The sequence below is a fragment of the Eubalaena glacialis genome, chromosome 3 (genome assembly GCF_028564815.1).
Source record: "Eubalaena glacialis isolate mEubGla1 chromosome 3, mEubGla1.1.hap2.+ XY, whole genome shotgun sequence".
NCBI classification, from domain to species: domain Eukaryota; kingdom Metazoa; phylum Chordata; class Mammalia; order Artiodactyla; family Balaenidae; genus Eubalaena; species Eubalaena glacialis.
The window spans coordinates 139,252,235-139,275,391 of NC_083718.1; the positions used below are offsets into that span (position 1 = coordinate 139,252,235).

General features: G+C 43.0%; 1 protein-coding gene across 2 annotated transcripts in view; it reads left to right on the top strand.

The window, feature by feature from the left end:
• JAK1 (Janus kinase 1) overlaps nucleotides 1-23,157 on the top strand; it is a 135,913-nt gene that overhangs the window by 86,611 nt on the left and 26,145 nt on the right. For both annotated transcript variants that reach the window (XM_061184073.1, XM_061184074.1), the window contains 7 exons: nucleotides 3,193-3,316; nucleotides 8,751-8,904; nucleotides 12,168-12,331; nucleotides 14,214-14,556; nucleotides 16,122-16,307; nucleotides 19,971-20,128; nucleotides 22,075-22,198. In XM_061184073.1, the coding sequence (XP_061040056.1) occupies nucleotides 3,193-3,316; nucleotides 8,751-8,904; nucleotides 12,168-12,331; nucleotides 14,214-14,556; nucleotides 16,122-16,307; nucleotides 19,971-20,128; nucleotides 22,075-22,198 (1,253 nt within the window). The remainder of the gene's footprint in view (nucleotides 1-3,192; nucleotides 3,317-8,750; nucleotides 8,905-12,167; nucleotides 12,332-14,213; nucleotides 14,557-16,121; nucleotides 16,308-19,970; nucleotides 20,129-22,074; nucleotides 22,199-23,157) is intronic.

The window sequence follows — 23,157 nt, forward strand, 5'->3', positions numbered from 1 at the left end:
AAGTTACAAGCTCAGAAGTGCCATCTCTCAATATATTAATTGTTTAAAACTTCTGAAAAGTGTGGTCTATCCTTATGCTGCCATGACCTGCCTTCTTATTGCCTGGCACCCCCCCTCCCTGCCCCCTGCCCCTGCAACGTGACGCTAAGTTGAAGTGAGAAGTGAAGTGTCACTTTGTGGCTTGGTCAGATTGCCAAGTTGTGAAAAGGAAGGACAGTGAGCCTGTGAACAAGACGATCGTTTTTTCTTTTTCTTTCTTTCTTTCTTTTTTTTTTTTTTTAAAGTGAGCCTTGTCTTACTAAAGTTAGCCTATTGCCCTCAGAAGGCAGGAAACCAAACTGACTAACAAAATAAAGCCCTTCATTATCCTTTAAACTTGGAGTCATTGGCAATTTTTGCCTACCTGCTTTTAAATGACAGGTAAAGTTAATTCATAGAAACTGAAGATCTAATCCACTTAGATCGTGGTGGTGGTTATACAACTCTGTAAATATACTAAAATTCATTGAACTGTACACTTAAAATGGGTGAACTTTATGGTATGTAAATTACATCTCAGTAAAGCTGTTTTTAAAAAATCAACTCATTTCATGATGATAAATTAACTAGCCATGATGGCAGATAGTCTGATCCATGCTTTACTTATATCATCTTTAGTCCTCAGAACAACTCTGTGGGGATAGTATGGTTGTTTCAAGAGTCAGCTACCTTGTTTGTAATACAGCTTGTCTAGAAAACCCATTTTCTTCCTGATATGTCTTTCTTCTTAAAATGCTTTAAATACAAGAGTTCCACTAAAAGGGGAGAGGTTGGTGCTATAGGGAAGAATGTAGTAGATCCTTACTGACTAAACATAACACCAGATAAAATTGGCTGAGTTACAGATTATTATGGGGAAAATGCATTAATATTTTAGAGTTACTTTGACTAGATAGCAGAGTATGTAAGGAACCAGCTTTGGACAGCAGCTTTAAAAGTATTTGTAATTAGCAAAACAACTAGATGTAAATTGGTGTTTCTAAGGCATTTTTTCCCCTTTACCTTGAGATTTGGTTTATAGTGTTTATTCTCTTAGCCAAGCTTCTTGCCATCAGCATAGCAAGTATAAACCTTAGTTTGTTAGCAAGGATCATTTGTACAGAATTGTTGGGCTGCAGTTAGTGAGAGATAGAGGAATTGCTGCTAAAGGAGATGAGAGGGGAGAGCCTGTGAATCTGAAGACAGACACAGCCCCTGTATCCTGTTACTCTGGGCTCAGGGTCAATTTGGGGCATCAGTTTTTAAGCCCAGTCTGTAGAGAATGAGTATTACCTTTTGTAACCAACTCAGGGGATTGTTGCAAAAATTAATAAATTTAAAAAATAGATGAATACAGAATACCACAGATTCTTGTAGCTATTATTATTATTATTATAGTACATGATGCTTTGGGGTCTGTATACTTCCTCATTTTTCACCAATATATGGTAAATTTTTGTTCTTTTAGCTCTCATTATTTACCCCCTCAGTACCTCTATCTAGGTTTGAATGCCAGCCCTGGATTTTACTAGTTGAGTAACCCTGAATCAGACTAAATCTCAGAGTTTCTTTACCTGTAACATGGCAAAAATAATACTTAACCACATTAAGTGTTAGGAGAATTAAAAGGTAATAGATGTGTGTTAGCCTGATGCCCGATACTAAGCCCTCAGTAAATGTTAGTATTGTTACTATTTTTCAGTACTTTTATATAAAAGGTATCTTTCATCTTCCTATTTTTAAGTAGTAATATTGTTTGAATCAGACCTGTGGTAGAATTATAGACCTATCCATGATTATAGATAAATTATTCTTCAAATATGTATGTTTCACGTTCAAATATGGATATGTATAAAGAAAAGCTAGATTTCTAGGCTAGTCCACAGAAGCCAATTTATGAACAAAACCTATTGTTTACGTGAAACATAGTCCTGATAATACTGGATCCAAAAGCCATTTGCCATTTTTCCCAAGGGAAAATGCTCTTTGAAATTTAGCTCCATCTTCTCTGTTACATGGAGGAGTGTAACTCTGAAGGGGTAACTCCCGAATATCTTGAGAAGCAGGAGTTGAGGAATTCAGCAGAGGCATGGAGATGCCAAGAAAGCTGTAACTTCTTAACTTAGTGTGTGCATTGGAGAGAGTCCCTGCCTAGGTGGGCAGGGCCAGTGGGGGTCCCAGTCAGTGTCAGTCTCACTTCAGATGTCTGAGTTGGGAAACAAGTGCCAGCTACCTCATGTTCTCCCACGTTTTTTTGCTTTTAAGTTCATTGTATCTTAGTTTGAGGCCTGACCACACATGAAAATATCAGCAATGATTGATTACTTGCGATCGTTCTCCTATCTCCCCGACACTTTTAGATTACAGGTCTGTGTAATTTTAATCATGGGCTCAGAAGTGAGTGGAAAGGTACTTTCCTGGCTTCATCATCTCACTTACCTTTTCGAACATTCTTGTATCAAAGGAGGCGGTTAGTCAGGTAGGGAGGCAAGGGAGCACTGTTGGACCACCTTTTGTAAGCATATATGTTCTTGCTAGTTGGCTACCACTAAAAAATATTTTTGATAACCATACAGAGTACTTAAGAAGTATATTGTTATTAATGGCAATAGATTTTAATCACTGATAGAAATCACTTTGGTTATTTATTCTAACACACATTTCATGTGCTACTGCCAGGAACTTGTTCGCATGTTTAATGTGTAATCACAGTGTGTTAGAACTGTTTAAACATTTTCTGTAGGAGACAGATTAGGGATTTCTCAAACTCTAAGAATGTTTCTCACTGTGATTAACAAGGTGAGCATCAGGTGGTATCTGGGAACCTCTCAGATGGCCTTTTTTTCTTTGAAGCAGGATTTGGTAAGACTCTGTCATAGACACTGTAATGAGAAATATTATTAGACTTTTATTTTTAAATGGTTTTAACCTGGTTTGCCAGGAGCTATAGTATATATTCCTGGGGAGCCATAATTTTTTATTATTTTGTTTAAAACTGCCTGATGGAACATGGTTGGAAGTTGTATTTGGTATTTGGCCCTAAGAGGATGCGAATATGACCTAGATTCTTTTTGGATAAGAGAATTTCTGGTCTTTGCGTATGTTGTGCTTTGGAAACAGATGGCCAGATTTATCTATCTTTAATTTTCTGATGTGTTCTTTACTTTTCCCCAGGTATATCTCCTCTGTGTCACAACCTCTTTGCCCTGTATGATGAGAACACCAAGCTCTGGTATGCTCCGAATCGCACCATCACCGTCGACAACAAGATGTCACTCCGGCTCCACTACCGGATGAGGTATGGGTGCCTGCTGGGCTCCCTCATGCAGGGACGGGCGACGGTTAGCCTGGAGCCCTGAGTCACTTACCAAGAAGTATTGTAGTCATTTTTATAATTTGTAAGTTTTGTATTTGCTTGGTATGAGAAAGGCCTTCTTCAGTATTTGGAAAACAGTTCAAGGTGAGTTTGACCACCTTCTCTGCCACATTTTAGAAAAGAAATCATTATGATGCAGAGGGTATTTTGAATAGAATTAATATCCTGCAGCAGAGTTTTTCATTCAGTGAATCATGGATATGAGTTTAATTTAGTGAGTTATGACCAGGATTTTTTTTTAAAGAGAGAAATAGATGAGGATAGATAATATCGGTATATATACATATCCTAAGAATATTGTTTTTTAGAACTTCAGTTTGAGATATATAATCTGTCTGTATGTACTAGGTCATGATATAATAAAATATGTTTCTTACTAAAAGTTGCAACTAGAGAGCTTGAGAAACACTGCCTGAAGTGGAAACCTAGAAATCCTAGCTTGGTCTTGTTCTAAAGAGGTGAATGTTTTGATCCACTGCCTGAGGATTTTTGTCTAGTGGGGCTGTAATTTTTCTTCTGGTGGGTACTTACTTGCCTTTTCTCCCATATTATAGACTTTGTTAAATGTCACGTAGTCTCCCAAGGTGGCACAGGCAGTCAGTACTTCACTGCTGTAGTCTCTTGAGTTTATAAGTGTGTTTGTTCTGTACCTAGAATTGAAAGTATGTTTGTTAGATACTAGTTAAGCATACTTTCACACGTGTATTTAGCAGAGGAGCTTATAAATAGGGTGAATCCTATCTGAAAAGAATCTTAACGTACATAGATGTGATTAAGTCAGTGGGTTAGCTCAGATGCTAATGGAATGCCGGCTCATGCTGGAAAAGCCCTGGAGATCTCAGAGGCCCTCAGTATCTTAGCTGCTATTTACTCTGGGGAGTCAGTAGAGTTGTTACCATTCCACAATGGCCCGGGTGTTTTTCTCAGCGGAAGCTGAACCAGATCTACGTTCTTTGATAATCATCCTGGGGCTGACTTTCCTCTTCTCTCTGTACTCACCCACAGTCTCACCTTAAGAGGAGAGGTGTGTGTCATGTGAGATTTCACGCCCCAGATTTAGGGAAACGTTCACCCCACCCAGCTGAGCCTTCCGACTATATTTGGATTTGTTTTTCAGAGTGTAATCTAGCTTTCTGTGGCCTGGGGGTTGGCTATGTGACCCAGCATTGAAACATGTATTTGCAGCTCGAAGTCTAGGAAGTGAGGCATGTCATTGAGTTCTAGTTCTTTCCCTCTAGGGTTTTCCACTTGGCTCGGAATCTAGAATGGTAGAATCTGGGACTTGGAAGAGACCTGAGTTTGCCTGATTCAATTCTTCCAATTTTTTAGGGGGAAACTGATGTCCAAAAAAGAGAAGTGAGTTACTCACAGTTACACACATAGTGAATCGTCTTGTTAGCATTAGAACCCTCTTTGAGGCCTTAGTCTTTGCTGGTCCTGTGACTGCCTCATGATTAAAAGCTGTCTTTGCCAGCTCCCTGTTTATGTTAGCTGCCAGGAAGTGCATGGCTGCCTCATTTTTGGCACCTTGACTTTGTACCTGACATTGGGCTTCAACAGGATATTGCTTTGTTACCACAAGCTCTTTGAACTTGGAAAAAAAGATCCCACCCTAAGCTAAAGCATTTGCATTACAACCAACTACATAATTTTGAAACCTCATCATCTCCCCACTGAAGAAGGTGTAATATGAAAATAGATGTTGGTGACTGTTTCAGCGGAATCCCAGCTCTATGTTCTTGTACTTTAATTATAGTTTTATGCCTTTAGGTAATTTTGATAGCTATTGTTTTGTAATGTATCTTAATATAAGACAAGCATATTCTTTATTCCTTTTTAAATAAAAAACATTTTCTTGCTTTTTCATCTAAATGAATTTTACTATCCATTAGTAAAGTTCTATAGAAACCTAAAGAGAATTCGTTGTATATAATAGCTGTACATAAACTTAGAATATGTAATCATCTGTAATATAATTTTCTCAAAAACTTGCAAGGAAGGCATATCTCTTATTGGCAGGTCTGTCTATCCCGCCAATAAGGGGGATAATCTCTCCCTCCCTCCTTCCTTCCTTCCTGCAGTGTTCTTCCACATCATTCTGCAAAGGAATATCAGCAGCTATCATACTACATTTATTTAGATCATTCTTAATTTTTTTCCTTTAGCATGTTGTAATATCAGGAATTGGCCCAAGTTTAATAATTAATTTTGAAAGGAGCGCACAATTTCTGTCTTCAGTGTACTTACTAGTTTTGACTTATTAGCGATTAGGAAGATGTTGATTTTTTTTTTTTCCTTGAAATATTCCCTGTTGTTACATTTATTTATTTATTTTTCTTGAAGTATAGTGGATTTACAATATTAGTTTCATATGTACAACATAGTGATTCAATATTTTTGTAGGTTTTACTCCATTTAAAGTTATTACAATATAATGGCTATATTTCCCTGTGCTATACAATATATCCTTGTTGCTTATGGAAGATGTTGATTTTGGCAGTTAACTGATCTAAAGGTTTTTTCTTTTTATTGTCTTATTAAATAGAGAGCTGTCAGCCTTTGACTATAGGCAATTTCCAGAGATCCAGCCTTGTTTTAGGCTCCCTTCAGCCTTTCTGTAGTGGAGAAGCTGCACATTGCCTTATCTTGTCTGAACATCTTAACCAAAAAGCTTCCAAGGCAAGGCTGGTCTCGCAGGGCTCAGACAGCAACCTCAGAAAATGTCCTCGTTCAGCCCCGAGGGAGTATGCTGGGCCCTTGGCTCTTTATCATAGAGACTCAGCGGGGTGTGGGAGATCCATGGCTCCAACTGGTTCAGGGAAAATCTGTCTTCAGTGTTGCTCTTTCAGACAACTTCCTCCATCCTTGAATCCTTTCCCCCCTCATCCCAGTTAAGCTTCCATACCATACATAGTTCTCATTCTCTCATTACCACCTTCCTCCACTCTCAAACAGAATTTACCTGTCCTGCGTGCCCCTCTGTCAGAGCCTCACTTTGAACCTTTGTATATGGAGTGCCTGGCACACGATTAGCACTCAGAAGCTCTTAGCTACTCTCTTAATTGTCCCATTTAGACCCTCTCACCTGTCTCCTCCCAGGAAGACCCCCTGGAACTTATAGTAGATCACTAGATTATTGTATGAATGAAGAGAACTCTCCATTTTGGATTTCCCTCAGCAGTCAGAGGAGTTGGCCACGGCCTTGTCCATCTTTTTCTGCCCCAGTGTCAGATTTCCTGTATCTGCTCAGCTGGTAGGGCTGGTTCACCTCTTACTTTCTGCCTGCCCAGGGCAGCCGATCCTGGAGGAGTCCTCCCCGCCTTGCTCTGTTCTGCCCTTGAAGAGCAGGCACCTCAGCCTGGGGGCAGCATGAATGCTGGCCTCTTTGTCAGCTGAGAGCCTCAGGCTTCTACTCTCCCATGGGAAGGTACGGGGACAGTCCTGCAGCTGTGGTTTATGCTGCATGTGGACTCTGTGGATGCGTGGCTCTTTCTGTCTGAGAGAGAGATGCCAAAGGCCACAGTCAAATTATCAGTCATTTCCGTGAGTTATGTGGAAGATGGGCTGTATAGAATCACTTGAAAGTTGTAAAATGTTGATTTTTACCTTTAAAGTAACTTCTTATCCATCGTTTCCATTTTAATTGCTACTTCTTGAGTTAGGTCATTCATTTGCTGTTTCTGCATCCAGCAAGCGTGTATTAAGCACCTGTTATATGCCAGGCGCTGGGGATTTAGCGATGAGCAAGGCACTGAGGCCTCTGCCCCCACAAACCTCACGGCATTGCCCAGGCTGCTGCCTTAGGCGCCTGCTTGTCTCTTGGCCTCTCTCATTTTAGTCCATTTTCTGTGGGGCTCTCTTCTAGTGGGATCCTGCCTCACATCAGTTTGTTTCAGTCTTTCCTTTGCCTTCTGTGTATGGTCCAGACTCCATAGCCTGGTATTTATTTATCCTAGTCCCAACTCCCTTCCCCAACCCTTTACCCTTCCCTGCCACATCCCCTGGCAGAGGCAACAACTTCTTCCTCCTTGGTACTCCTTTGGCACCTTATCTGAGACACTCATGTTCAAGAAAAACTTATCTATGAGGCACAATGCCTTGGGCTTATGATGTTATTAGGGGTCCACAGAAGTGTTTTAATTTTATTAAAATCAGGAAAAAAAATAATCCAGCCTGGATTACATTCATCTTTATACCAACATAGTTGTAAAATATAACTTTAATATTTTTTTTTTATGGAGGAAAGGAAAACTGTGTGGGGTCCATGAAAGTCACAGTGTAGCCCTGTTTATGAGATGTGCCCCCTGGATTTAACTGATTGCCTATAGACAGGGAATTCACAGCAGGCGGGGACTGTGCCTGAGAACCCCTTGTGTTCCAGAGCCTGGCCCAGGACCTGGCATGCCCTAGGCTCTGCAAATATAGCTCACTGACATATCTGAGTTTAACGGCAGCTCCTTTTTGGGAGGTTTTATATGTTCCTTCTCCATGCCGTGGTGGTTTTTCATCAGCACGTGGGCATGTCAAGGGAGAGAGGCCCAGGTACCCTCTGAGTCTGTAGCCTAGAGCTGGCCTGGATCAGCTTGGCTCAGTCACTTTCACGCATTCCAGAACTCATTGTGTTTCTCTTACAGGTGGCAGAGGAAAGTAGTAGTGGAGAGAACAGGCTTGTGGTCTTAGGTGACCTAGCTTCTCGGAACCTCAGTTTTCCTTATCTATAAAATGGAAACAATGAAACATACCTTGTACAGTTGCTGTAAGCATTAAATAGCATAATGTATATAAAGCATTTATTAGTTCAGGGCACTGCAGCTGATGCTTGTAGTAGTGTTTGTATATTTCTTCTGTTTTAAAACTTTGTTCATTGTAAGATTAAAAAGTGTCAGTAACAGCCATCTGAGAATTAGGAAACACTGCTACATTAACTGTATGTCTTGACTGTATGATGAAACTAGATTTCAGAAATGTTAAACTGTGAAATAGGTCTTGGATTCAGGGCAGGCTGGCGTTACTAACGGTGGAGGGAGTTGCTGGACTAGCATCTAGTTCTAGACAGCAGTGTTTTGCTATCTAGGAAGATGGAGTGGAAATTCCTTTGTGATTTTAAGGAAGTCACTTTATCTCCCTGAGTCATAGATGAGGTTCTGGCAGTATGCTCTTCACAGAGTGCTTGTAAGAATGAAAAGAAAAGGACCTTATAGACAGTGAAGCATTACACAGATGAAAGGTCTGTCTGTTTACTTCTCAGGGAAGTTTAACCTCTGGCACTGATCGCTCTGGGTAGAACCAGGACACCTCTCCCATGCATGCCAAGGTCCCCTTTCCCACAGTTAACATTCATCTTCCTGCCTTCCAGGTTCTATTTCACCAACTGGCACGGGACCAATGATAACGAGCAGTCAGTATGGCGACATTCTCCAAAGAAGCAGAAGAACAGCTACGAGAAAAAAAAAGTTCCAGATGCAACCCCTCTCCTTGACGCCAGCTCACTGGAGTATCTGTTTGCTCAGGTAAGATGTTGGGCCCAGGAGAGCCTGGAGTTTGTGGGGTGGGTAAGACATGGTAGGGGTCAGATTCCTTGGCGCAGCCGACCATGGTGGCAGCTAAGATGCTTTATGGCCTGTTCCATGGGTAGTTCTCACCAACCCTGGACTTGCCCCAGGTGAGGAGGGGGAAGGCAGTTCAGCATCCAACAGGCTGGTTATCCCACTTGTGGGCTTTTTGGGCTTTACTTCTTCCCCATTCCTTTCTTTTTCCCCCCTCCTACCATTTCAGTTCGTGTCTACAGTGCCTCCTGTGCAGAGAGCAGAGGGGAGCTATAAGTGAGGGAAGGTGTAGTTCAGCAAGGCTAATCACGAAGGTACTTCTCAGCAGTCACAGAGAGGAAGGAGGTGGCCACTCTGAGTCACAGTGGTGGCAGGGTAGAATGATAAGACACTAGAAAAAAGCCAGAAAGAGAAGTTAAAGTCACCTAAATTACATTACCCTGAGATAACTAACATTTTTGTTTATGTGCTTCCTGATTTTATCATGCAAATATGTATTATGCACTGTGTAGTTTTTGAAAATATCTTATTCTGAGTGTCTGTGTACTTTTTGCTAAGGTGCTACAGAAACTGTGGTGAACAAGACAGACATGGTCTCTGCAAGCACCAGACATATAGTCGAGTTGGACGAACAAAACAAGCAGATAAAATGATACATAGATAATACACAAGAAATTGTGAAAAGTGCTATGAAGAAAAAGGCCTTTGTCATAGAGAATATGGGGAGGGAGGTTTGAATGGGGAGACCTAATTTAAATAGTGTGATCAGAGAAGATCCCTCTAAAGAGGTGGCATTTATACTGAACTTTGGAGAATAAAAAAGTGCAATTCTAAGGGAGGAGTGGGGAAAGTATTTCTTCAGAGTAGAGCAAAGCTTTTCAAAAGCAGCACTACTGACATTTTGGGCTGGTTAATTCTTTGTTGTAAGGGATTGTGGAATATTTATCCACACCCCTGGCCTCCTCTCCTTAGATGCCAGTAGCACCAGTGTAGTGGCAGTAGAGTTGGAGAAAAATGGGTGGATCTGCGATTAATTTTGGAGATGGATTTGATGTGATTTGCTTATGAGTTGGATGTGGAAAGTGAGGATATTTGAAGAATCGAAGAGAATTTTGAGATTTATTTTGGGCAGCGTTTGATAGATAATGGAGTGATTCCCTGCATAGGGAAGACTGGGAGCAGCAGGTTGGAGAAGGGGTGGAAATTAGGAGCTCTCTTCTGAAGATACCTGTGAGATACACAAGTGGAGATTTCGGGTAGGAAATCGAGTGTGAGACTGGAATCCAGAGGAAAAGTCAGCCTTTATTTAACTAATCCTTGTTTCTGAACAGTTTTGGTTTTTCTTGATTTTTTTCCCCTGTTACGCTATCACTGTTACAAAACAGCCTCATACATACGTCTAAATATGTGTTCTGTTTATTATTTCCTTAGGATATACTTTTACACGTGTGGGTTATGTGTCACAGTTGTATTCTCTCGTACAGCTTTAGTTGTGATTGCACACTGTCCACGTTCCATAATATACCTGAGGACTGGGCTCAGAGACAGTAGAGAAATGGGACAGGGCACAGCCCTGGGCAGATACTGTGTGGAAAAAATAAGTGAACTGGCCATTTTCAGATTGGTCTTTTTGAATTCAGCCTCCCAGTTTTACGTATATTCATTTCTGAGATTGATTCTTTTACTTTTTTGGGAGAGGAAGTGTAAAAAAAGAGGGCACCATACTTCAAGAGTAAGTATTGTATTAGAACCTGACTTTTCAGAGCTTCAGGAATGAGTTACTTGAGGTAGTTGTACAGTGATGTTGACAGAAAATCACAGCCAGACAAAATAGTTTCAGATTTTTTTCTCCTCTTCACACATTGCTGGTGGAGATGATTGTTGTTGGTCCTTGGTAGTTTGTAGAAGTGGTCAGTGTCCTTTTCTTACTGAGAGAAACAAGAAGTCCTATCTTGGGGAAAAGGGGGAACTGCAGCAGTGAGAACCCTCCGTCCAAAACCCACTAAACTAAAGTTGCTTCAGGGATAGTGAGTGTCTTCCTTATGTAGGAACACCACCCCCATACTTCATGTCTGCCTCTTTTCAAGCTGGAGAAAGGCTAATGAGGTCCCAATCCTAAGAGCTCTGTACACTTCCAGTCGGTGAGTAAAGACTGAGTGTGACTGTAGCACAGTGTTGCAGAGCCGTAGCCCTGCAGTCACATCTGGTCTGACCCTCTACCCCACCACTCACTAGGTCCCCAGCTCCCACAGTGTTCTGTCTTTCTACTTGACTTTGGTTTTGGTAACTACTTGAGGTTATATATTTCTGTTTGTTTGTTCTTCTTTCTTTCCTGAAAACCTCCGTAGAGTCCGCGATGTGGTTTGGTTTACTGCTGTATCCCTAGCACCTAGAATAACATCTGGCCCGTAATTGGTTCTTGTTAATCAATGATTACCAAGTGAGTGAATGAAGTTATTTAACCTTTTGGTGCCTTAGATTTCTCAGCTGTTAGGCAGAGATGATGATGTTAGCATCCCCCTCATAGGGCTGTTGTAAAGATTAAGTGAAATAGTAAATGAGAGGAACCTCGCACAGTGCCTAGCACTCAGGTTAGGGCTTAATAAAGGGGACCTAGCAGCCTTCATTGGCTCGTGGAATGTGGCGTGCCTCAATGAGCGAGGGGGTGTATTTTGGTGATACATTTCACTACCGGAAACTTGAACAGCAGATGTTGAAAAAACTTACGTGTGGTAATGATGCAGTGTAGAATCTGGATTCCTTCTCCTTTCTGTCAATCTACATCAGAAGGGTGTGTGCTGCTCTGTCATTTATACACCGGTTCGTTGTGGAGTTAACAAATAATCAAACCCCAGACAGCTGTCACGTCCCATGCCCTGGTGCAGCCCAAGCCTAGTACATGCTGCTTTTCATCATCACTTACATGGGAAGCCCCACAGAGGGGCTTCATGTGTTCATACTGTTCACCAGCACCCAGCATAGTGCTCAGTGAGTATTTATTAAACGAGTGAATTAACCTGGGGAGACCTTTCCCAAGCCCCTTCATGCCCAGCTGTTGAGAAAGAGCTTTGGTGCCAGAGAAACTCTAAATCTCGTTAGTCTCATTGCGGTACTGCTTATTGGGTAGCACCTCCCTGTATGGGGAACCTTCCTCTCAAGATCAGAAACATGGGTGGACTCTTTGAAACTTAAGTGGTGGTTCCTTTCTTCTCACCTCTGCTCCAAAGGGACAGTATGATTTGGTCAAATGCCTGGCTCCCATTCGAGACGCCAAGACGGAGCAGGATGGGCATGATATTGAGAACGAGTGTCTGGGAATGGCCGTCCTGGCCATCTCCCACTATGCCATGATGAAGAAGATGCAGTTGCCAGAACTTCCCAAGGACATCAGGTAAACCTTCCTGCTGGCTAAAGAATTGATTGTGGGGATGGTGTTATTTTTGTACGTTTTCATACATCTCAGGTTAACTACTGCCAGCTCTTGGCTGACTACTGCTCTCTGCAGAGCGCAGCTCTTTTTTAGAATATTTATGAAAGGTAACACAGTTATAACTGTGTCCTGATTTTGAATGTTGGCTGATGACCTCAGAAATTTGTACTAGGGTGACAGTTCTGAGCTGGGGTGCCAGTCAAATTAGTGGCCTGCATGCCCTCCCCCTTCCTCTCTGCCCATGCTGGGCATTGCCATCTATCACTGAACTTTTTCCTTTTGTGCTGGATCTGTCCTAAAATCCTTCTGAGTATAGCTCTACAGGCAGCTGCTATCGTTCCCAGCCAGAACTCGTTCACTAGAGAGCCGTTAATTCTGATGTGAAGCACGATCAACTGTTACCTTAAGAAAACTGTATTTACTTAAAATTATCATTTGTGATCAAGTCTTTGTGAAGGAATATTGAATCTGCGTAACTCCCACTCATCTATGAAATATGATTTTTATTTTTATTTTTTTTTGGCCGCACTGTGCAGCATGCGGGATCTTAGTTCCCCGACCAGGGATCAAACCTGTGCCCCCTGCAGTGGAAGTGCAGACTCTTAACCACTGGACCACCAGGGAAGTCTGGAAATATAATTTTTAAATCAGTGAGCTATTGTGATTGTCATAAGACAGTCTCATTTTGAAGAGGGAATTATTTATAGCGGTGTTATTTGTGATAGGTGGCATGTATCTTCTCATAAGGTTACTTCTTGTATCTCCTTGCCCTTGACCAGAGTCTGGAGCAGATCACAAGTTGCTCCTCAGAAATGCAGGGACTGATTAGACATATGCTGTTCTGCTACTTTCTCTGTTTTCTGTGGCTTTTGCTCTGGGCACCTCCTCTTTATTTTTTCATGAGGCTAAAGTAAAAAATGATAACTCTCCTCAGATTTTCCTCTCTATTACATTAATCTAAAAAAATTACAATATTTGTTGGGGATAAATTTCAAACTCCACAGTTTTCCATGGTTGTGAAAGCATCTGTGCAGCAGGGATTTCCCTGTGCCAGGTGTTTTTTCAGGCCTGGGAGTAACAGGCTGACGGGTCTCCCCACTTTGACCCCCAGTGGACTTGTTCTCTTTTTCTTTGGTGTTCATACTCTTCATAAAGCTGGCTCCTGTTCTAGCAGTATATCCGTTTGCGGAGATTCTGTTAGTCATAGATACTCTCTCATTAGCACCTGGATGGGTAACTAATCTTTCAGTTTACTTGTTGATCCATTTAATATATCTGAGACATGTGCACATGGCAAACACTAAGTCTTTTGTATTTAATTAGCTTTTATGGGTTTTTTCCCATTTCTTATAAAAATAGTTTTTGATCTTTATAGAAAAACTGTAAAATAGATAGGCAAGTAGAACATACAAAACATCTTCCGTTACTCTTGACACCTTCCAGACGGCTTTCTAACTGATGCTGAATCTTAGTAACAGTGTGTTTATGTGAACACCAGTGTGCACAGGAACAGTGACACTAGCAAACAAAAACACAGATAAGTGCATTTTGCTGCCTGCCTTTGTGACCCAGAAAATCTGATGATTCCTGTAGGAATTCCCATTTCAGTAAAATCTGTGGAGCATGTACTTTTCTCTTTTCTTTCAGTCCCTGTTCACCTCGATCTCCTTACGATTTATCATCCTCAGAGTTTTACTCCATCTAAGACCCTCTGGGAGTAGACCCTTCTTTCTCATTTGGCAACACAGGGAAGGAAGATTTATAGACTTAGGTTTGTTTCTGCACTATTCGGCTAACCTATACATGAAAAAGAGACATTTTTTTTTTTTTTACGTTCTTTCAGCTACAAGCGATATATTCCAGAAACATTGAATAAGTCCATCAGACAGAGGAACCTTCTCACCAGGATGCGGATAAATAATGTTTTCAAGGATTTCCTAAAGGAGTTTAACAACAAGACCATTTGTGACAGCAGTGTGTCCACACACGACCTGAAGGTGAAATACCTGGCTACCTTGGAAACTTTGACAAAACATTATGGTGCTGAAATATTTGAGACTTCCATGCTACTGATTTCATCAGAAAATGAGATGAATCGGTTCCATCCGAATGATAATGGAAACATTCTCTGCTATGAAGTGATGGTGACCGGAAATCTTGGAATCCAGTGGAGGCAGAAACCAAATGTAAGTGCTGATAGGTGGCTGATCAGAACAGAACATCCTGTGTCACATGGTGTGTTCCATGTATTCTGTTGGGATTATCTCTTTGCATGTTCATCACCCCTGTCAGCTGAGTTTATTTCATGGGCTAGAGACCATGTATCATTCATCTTTTATTGTATCCATGTAGCAGTAGATCTAAAATAAATATTTATTGAGTTCTGTAGGGAAACAGGCATATAATAACAACATATACAATATGTAATAATATAGTAATAACAGCAGACATGTACCAAGTGCTCACCATGTACCAAGTACTTTTCTAAGCATTTTACGTGTATTAACTCATTTATTCCTTAAAACAAATCTATGAGAGATACTACCATTTTCCCTATTTTGTAGATGAACACAGAGGCACAGACAAGTTAAGAAGCTTGCCCAAGGTCATAACTAACTAATAGTGATTATGCCAAGAATTGAATTTAGCCCTCTGGTTCCGTGAAATAGAGTAATTTTTCTTGCAATTTGGAGCTTCTTTTTGAAGTGTTTGTTGGATGAGGCAATAGAGCAGAGTGGTTTAAAAGCATGGGTTTTAAATCTAAATAGACGTGGTTCAAATCCTAGCTCCACTGTTTATACTCACATGGCCTTGGGAGGGTTACTTCACATATATCAGCCACATATCATTCATCTATAAAATGGCGATACTTAGTGTATTACCTCATAGTGTTGAGAGAACTGAATGTCATTTAGCACAGAGCTTGGCATATGATAAATGTTCAATACATTATTATAACTGCTATTGTCATCATCATCATTATTATTGTAAATAATAATAATATTGAAGTAAAGGTGAGATTTACTTTCTACTCCTATTTTATTCTCATGCTAAAATAACAATGCCAAACACTTATCAAGTGTTTTCTGTGTAGTGTGGGTACTGTATTAATAAGAACTTACCTACTGCTCAAAGAACCTTGTGAAGATGTAAGATCTCTGATTATGGATGAGGAAGTGGAGGCGCAAAGAGATGACCTAACGAAGTAACTGGCAGAGGCAGGATCTTATCCCAGATCTCTAGTCTCCAAGACTTCTGCTACACAAAATACGTACGCTTGTGCAGACATGTATGACTCCCTAGGTTATCCAAGCATGGGATTCATACCTTCTCTTGAAAATTCCAACTTGAATATGGCTGTAAAGTCAAGACAATCAGTGATAGATTCTAAAAGGAGAAAGCTTATGTTCAAATGGGGGGACCTGATTGTAGATGCGTGTCTAGTGAGCAGTTATTTCCGTTCCTGAGTTTGCTTGCACATTATAGATTATGTAAAGCGTTTAGTCAGTGTGTTCATTAAGATCTGTTCCAGGTGTAGGATCCCAGGCATCCCTGATGGGACCAAATAGGCCCATGGGGACCCAAATAGGCTCATGGGTGCTAACTCTCCCAGTTCCTCTGTCAATCCAGGCACAGTGGCTTTCTCCTGCTCGGCTGCAGGCCTTCTGTTGGTTTGCCAGGAGAAAATGAGAAATACCAATAGAAAATGAGAAAGCTGACTTCACTCTGTCACTTTTATGTATCTTATCAGATTGTTCCTGTTGAAAAGGAAAAAAATAAACTGAAACGGAAAAAACTGGAAAATAAACACAAGAAGGATGAGGAGAAAAACAAAATCCGGGAAGAGTGGAACAATTTTTCTTACTTCCCTGAGATCACTCACATTGTAATCAAGGAGTCTGCGGTCAGCATTAATAAGCAGGACAACAAAAAAATGGTAAGTTTGCTTCAGAAGTGATTCGGCCTGGGTCTGGTGTTGGGAGGGAGACTTTGCTGAGGACAGTTACGCAGCATGTGCTCTTCAGGGTTCCTGTCCCAAAGAGAAAATCTTATGATCGTCTTACTTCAGCCAGAAAGTCCCTATTGCTGACATTGACATTATCAATGTCTGTTTTTAAGTTACACGGGTACATTCTAGTGCCTTTCTTTGGCCTTCAAATGTGTATCTGCTTCAGGATTTGCTGTCTTCCCAAAGATATTTCAGCATCAATATTTAGTTCACAAAAGTTAGTGGATTTGAAGATAAACATCACTGAGTGAGTGTCAGCATTTTCTCCCAAGGGCTCCTGCACAGCCTCTCTGCTGAGTTGGGTGGGTCATCTGGAATGAGGTCGGTGGGAAGCCCCACTTTGCACTTGAGCAGACTGTCCAGCCGGTGGCTCTGGCCACAGTGACAGTCCTCATCATGGTGTCAAGCACACCCAAGTGACTCTCGGACAGAGGAAGGGGTGTTCAACCTCTCTTCCTCTTTTTTTGGTATCACTTGAGGACGTGATCTAGACAGGCAGGCCAGTTTGGCAGGAGAAGTGGGAGTCCTGCCAGAATAAACATGTTTGTGTTGGGGAAGTCACGGCTGACCGCACATGGGGAGGGCAGGTGGGTGAGTCACGGTGCTGCATGCAATGAAGGTAGTCATCTAGGGAAATACCAAGTTTTGCCTAAAAATTGCAAATACTTTGTCAAAATCATAACACTCAGTACTGGGAAGGAATCTGGTGATATGGTTTAGGACAGATGGTCATTCTTTTACATCTAGAGTAACTAGTCTTTTTGATATACCGTTTGGGAAAGCAATTTGGTAAACATGTGTTAAAAGCCTTGAAAGTATCTATATATCCCTCCATACAGGAAATGAGGACCTGTCTTCTAGAAACAATGAGAGATGCAGGCAGTGGTCTATGAATGAGAATGTTTATCCCAGCAGTATTTACAGTGTCAAAATACTGAAACTAACCTGCATATATGATAATAGGAAAACGAGAGAATAAAACACAACTCATCTGAGTAGTAGAATATTATGTAAACAAATTGCCGAATTAAAAAGAAATCCGGAAAAATGCTTCATAAATGGAAGAAAGAAGAATATAAAACTATTGGTAGAATGGAACCAATTTTGTTAAAAAAAATTATGCACATACATACACATGCTCTTAGAAAAATAATCAAATATTAACAACTATTTGTTTATGATGGGATTATGAGTGATTTTAATTTTTAATTCTCCCCATCCTCCCCATTTTTTTAAACAATAAAGATACATTGATTTCGTTAGAAAACTGTAGTAAAAACGTGAAGGAAGTAGAAGAGCCCAGATAGATGTTAGTGGAGAGATGGAAAATGGTGGGAGGGAGAAAATAAAAATAAATGCTATTTATTCAGCATATTATAGATCTTAAGTCATGTTATATGATGTGTCTGCAGTATCTTATTTAGTCCTTACAAAGACCTTAAGATATCAGGATTTTGGCTCCACTTCCAGGGGGGTATCTGAAACTTAGGGAGAGGTGTAGAAGCTTGCACAGGGGCAGCTCCAGCCTGCACTGCTTTGGTTTCCACGGTGTTCTCTTCCCCAGGGACTCTGTAGTGAGGGAGAGGTTGGCCCATTTGTGGTCTGGCTGTCCAACATGGCCAAACCCTGGAGACGCGTGGCAGAGGAGGAGGAACTGCAGCCAGCTGATGCAAGCTTTGTGAGCCTGCCCTATCTGTCCTGGCTGACAGAGTCAAGTCTGGCACCCAGATGGTGCACCTGTCGTCTAAGTCAGGGCTCACCCTGGCCACAGGGGCTGGCAGCTCTGTGCCCAACTACAGTGCTGTGCAGAGAGCAGGGGGAAGGCAAGAAGAAATCGATACCTGATCTCCTCGTTACCTTGTTTTCCTTTACAAATACTAGCCCTGCTGTGTGCCAGGTATTTCCTATCTTAAAGGCTTTACGAATACCAACTCTTTTCATTTTCATATCGACCCTATGAGGTGGGTATATTGTTATCCCCATTTTACAGAGGAGGAAACTGAGGCACAAAGAAGTTAAGTAACTTGTCCAAGGTCATACAGCTATTACATTAAATTATTTGAAATTGCCAATATTTGACGATTTTTGACGAATAAAAATGATGATTATATATGCTTAAATGTAATAGCAAGTAGAGATACGGAGATTTGAACCCAGATAAGCTGGCTCCTGAACCTGTGGGTTAACACTATGCGATGCTTTTTCTTATTTATCTCACTCCTCCATCCCTTCCCAGCCATGGCATTTCCAAGCAGTACTTTGGTTGCTGGTCTTTCAGGAGAGCATGATGCTGCCATGTTATCAGATCATATCTTGATTTATCTCTTCTCTCTGCATCTTCTTGACATCTCCCCTTTCTAGTCAGACTTCCGCTTTCAGAGAACTTAAGTGCTTACGTACTTTCGTTTGTATGTGACTGGGTGAAGGGCTGCCCAAGCCATACCGTCTTGAATTTGCTCTTTGGGGCTCTGCAGGGAGATGCCAGGTCACACCCAAAAGGAAGCACACTTAGCACAGAGCCTCCTTCCTGAATCGCCATCCCTATGGTAGCCCTCCCTGCCCTCTTTTGGCCTCCTTGGCTCACAACCCCAAAGCACCCTTCCTTTGGCATCATAGCTAACTCTCATTATAAGCCCCTTACCTCCATTCTGTCTGGTTGCATATATACACCCCTCCCCCCTTCACTGGTCTTCTTGTCTCTGTCTGCTTTTCTCTGCCACCAGCCTCTTCTTTCTCCAGTGCTAAGGAAAGAGTCGTATACTCAAGTGTCATTTTACCCTTCTCTGAAGGCTCAGGTGTTTGTTAATATTTTTGTGAGACAAAGCTCTCAATCATGGCTTTACAAACCTTCCTTCATCAGATGTTCCTGGTTGACCCAGCAGCTCCTCTCACATGGTCATCTCTGCTCAGGGTTATAAGATCAAGACAAAACCCCACCTGTCTTCACCTCCAAATGTTTTTCTTCCTTCCGTGGAAACTCCCTCCCTCCTCCTCTTCTCTTTTGCCTTTGCCTCTCCCACTTTGAGTAAGACTCTCTGCCTCCTCCAGACCCTCAGAGGTTCCTGGATTTAATCTAGAAACCTCATCATTGTGTCTGGGACCATTGCTGGACTAAAATCCAGGAGTTTCACCTTCTAGACCAACTCTGGATGAGATGAAACACCTGTGCCTCTGTTTCTTTTTCTATAATTAGGAATAATGTGTAGTGCCAGGACCAGGGTGCCATCTGTACACTATGCTCCCCCCACCTCTACTTTTATACCTCTGCCACCTTGATTCAGGCTTCCTCTTCCATCTGGACCGGGTGGCAGCTTCTCCTCAGTCTCCTGCCTGCCACAGCTGCCCGCGTGCCCCCCCCACACTGTTCCTCAATCTGATAAAAGTTTTGAGGAAAGAGATGAAAGAGTGTGGTGAACAGAGTTATATGTAACTGCAAGGGGTGCAGTTACTATCGACAAAAAGAGCTTCCCTTTGGGGTCGTGCATTCTTCATTGTGTTAAATATCTTCTCACTGTGTACCTCCCCAGAGAGTCAGCTGCTTAAGATGGTAGGCACGTGATGTAACCATGGGCATTTCTACTCTCTCGCCAGGAACTGAAGCTCTCTTCCCATGAGGAGGCCTTGTCCTTTGTGTCCCTCGTGGACGGCTACTTCCGGCTCACAGCAGATGCCCATCATTACCTCTGCACCGACGTGGCTCCCCCGTTGATCGTCCACAACATACAGAATGGCTGTCACGGTCCAATCTGGTTGGTTCGAAAACATTTTCAGTTGCCTTTGGTGTGAAAAGAACCCACGTGTTAGTGATGGGGAGCGTGTCCTTCTCAGGCATGGGCGTCATCAGGTGTTGATGCTTAATACTTACTTGGTGCCCTTTTCCATCCCTGCTGTCCTGGTCAGGCCTTCCTGTCATTTCTTACCTTGGTCCTTGCAGCAGCCCCTCACCTCTTCTCCCTTCCTTGGGTGTCCTCATAGTTGAACCCCTCACCTCTCCACAGCTGACCAAGAAGTGCTACACTTCCTAGCCCCTTACTGTGCCAAACGCTCTGGGCAATTCAAGAAAGACAGGGCACAGGTCTCGACAGCAGACGGTGTAGGAAGTAACAGAATCCCAAGTCAGCGTGTCCTCCAGTGCCAGACGGCCCAGTGAAGGTGACCAGGCCTTAGAGCCGGGAGGGGCTTTGCTGGGTATCTCGTCCCACCTGCATCTCAAACACCTCCGGTGATGGGGTACTTAGTGCTTCACTTGGCAGCAAATAGCTTATAGCTCTGACAGTTACAGACATGCGCGCCTTCCTCATAGGGAGTTGAAGTCTGCCTCCCTGTAACTCTGTCTGCTCATCTGAGTTCCGCCTTTTGAAGCAACAGGGATTCAGTTTGCTTCCTCTTGCGTGTGACCATCCTTCAGGCAAAGGAAAACAGCTGCTGTGTTTCTTCTGAGTCTCTCTTCCATACCGAAATATATCTGTGGAAGCATCTCGTCAGCCACCTTTCACATGAAGCGGTTCCCACCTTCTTCCCGATCCCAGTTGCCTTGTGGACAGTCAGTGTGTCAGTGGTGTGGTCCCTGGCCTGAAGAGGCTCACAGACTCACGGGGAGACAGACACACCAAGACTGCAGAGCAAGGGTTGAGCTTTATACTAAAGCATGTCCCTCAAATATGCCAACTGTAGGTAGGCTTCAGGGCCTTGGCACTTGCTTTTCTCCTTGGTCTGGAAAACCCTCCCTCCAGAATCTCAGCAGTCACCGCTTCCTTCAGGTGTCACTCAGGTATCACCTAATTGGTGAAGTCCTCCCCGAGCACCTTATGTAAAACAATGACACCTCTTCCCCTCTGCTCCCCACACTCCCTGAGCCCTTCACTCTGCTCTGTTTGTCTTCAGCGGCATTGATTACCTACCTCCTCACATATTAAGTTTATGTACATGTCCGTTTGTTTCTTTCTGCCTACCCTCACCGCCCAGCGACCAGGGAGTCATTGGTCTCCGCCTTTCTCTAACACATGCTGACCACACAGCCCTCTTTTACCAACACTCAGTGAGTAGAACTCACTGGGTGTAGTAACCTCATATGTGGGTTTATTTAGCAGCTGTTTGCTCATTGCCCTCTGTGTGCTGGACTTGTTAGTCCTGGGGACACGGGAGTGTAGGATAGGCATGCGCTCTCCTCACAGCTTTCTGATCCTCCTTGATTTCTTTATTCAGTGTTGATTACTCAATTATTCACTTCTTTATTGAAAATTGTGAGCCAGGTGTGCTCTGCTTATTGGGGATGCAGCAATAAACAGAACAGCTCCAAGTCCATGCTGTCCTGAGGCTCCTGTTCTAGCTGTGCTGCCTGGGGTGGAGGGAGAGACCCCTAGCGCTGCATCACGGGCAGCTCTGCATCCTCAGCCTTGCGGGGGCTCTTCTGGCTAGAGTGGAAGCGGCATGTGTGGGGAAGTCAGGGACAAGCGGGCTCAGTGCCCGGGATAGCAGGCTGAGCCCCCTTCTCGACTTTGGAGACCTGATCTGTTTTGAGGCTCCTCAGCATCTCCGCCTGCCTCATGTCTCATATCGGAGAGGACGCTAGGACCCAGGACAGGTACTGTGAGCGGCCGTCAGACTTGAGGCAGCCCAAGGAAGTGGACATCCCATGGGGTTTAGAGTGCTTCTGTTTGGGGTGAGCTTTCTCTCTTTGCCTCTCTCCCTGTAGCACAGAATATGCCATCAATAAGTTGCGGCAAGAAGGAAGCGAGGAGGGAATGTACGTGCTGCGGTGGAGCTGCACCGACTTCGACAACATCCTCATGACCGTCACTTGCTTTGAAAAGTCTGAGGTCAGTCAAGACACTGGCTGGGGCCAGCCCATGTGGCCACAGGGTGTCAGTGCAGCCTCTCATCCAGGAGGACCACCCTTGGGGGATGGGGGTAGAAAAGCCTGGGGCTCTGAGAAAAGCCCCAGCAGTTCTGACAGGGACAGCCTGCGCCTCAAAAGGAGCCCCTTCCCAGGCAGCCAGACCCCCTACCCTTTCGTCCTTATGGCCCTTTCTTCCTTCCTGCAAGGGACCCATGGCAGGGGTCCCTGTGCTCTGGAAGGTGGAACATGACCAGAAAACCAGCTCACACAAAACACTCGGTGGTTTAGAGTGGTTTATTTTACACTCGGTGCCAAGACCATCACAGACCCAGAGCTGTGTCTGGGCATTCACTGGTACAAACTAGCACCAATGAGGCCTATTGGCAACCTGGCCTAATACAGTTGTCCCCAGATGGTAGCTGCGGACATTTTAACAGACAAATTATTGACATGTGTTTTGACAAGATGTCTGTTAGTGACTCAGGTGTGGTTGGAAGCTGGGAATGATGTGAGAGAAATCCTGAAGCCAAATTGCTAACTTGACCTCACTAGACCACAGTGCTTTGTTATTCATGTAATTTTTTAAAACACAAGAAATGGACTGTTTTTTTAAATTAATCTATTTATTTATTTATTTATTTTGGCTGCGTTGGGTCTTCGCTGCTGCTTGCGGACCCTCTCCAGTTGTGGTGAGCGGGGGCTGCTCTTCGCTGTGGTGCACGGGCTTCTTGTTGCGGTGGCTTCTCTTGTTGTGGAGCACGGGCTCTAGGCATGTGGGCTTCAGTAGTTTTGGCACGCGGACTCAGTAGTTGTGGCTCACGGGCTCTAGAGCACAGGCTCAGTAGTTGTGGCACACGGGCCTAGTTGCTCTGCGGCATGTGGGATCCTCCCAGACCAGGGATCGAACTTGTGTCACCTGCATTGGCAGGTGGGTTCCTA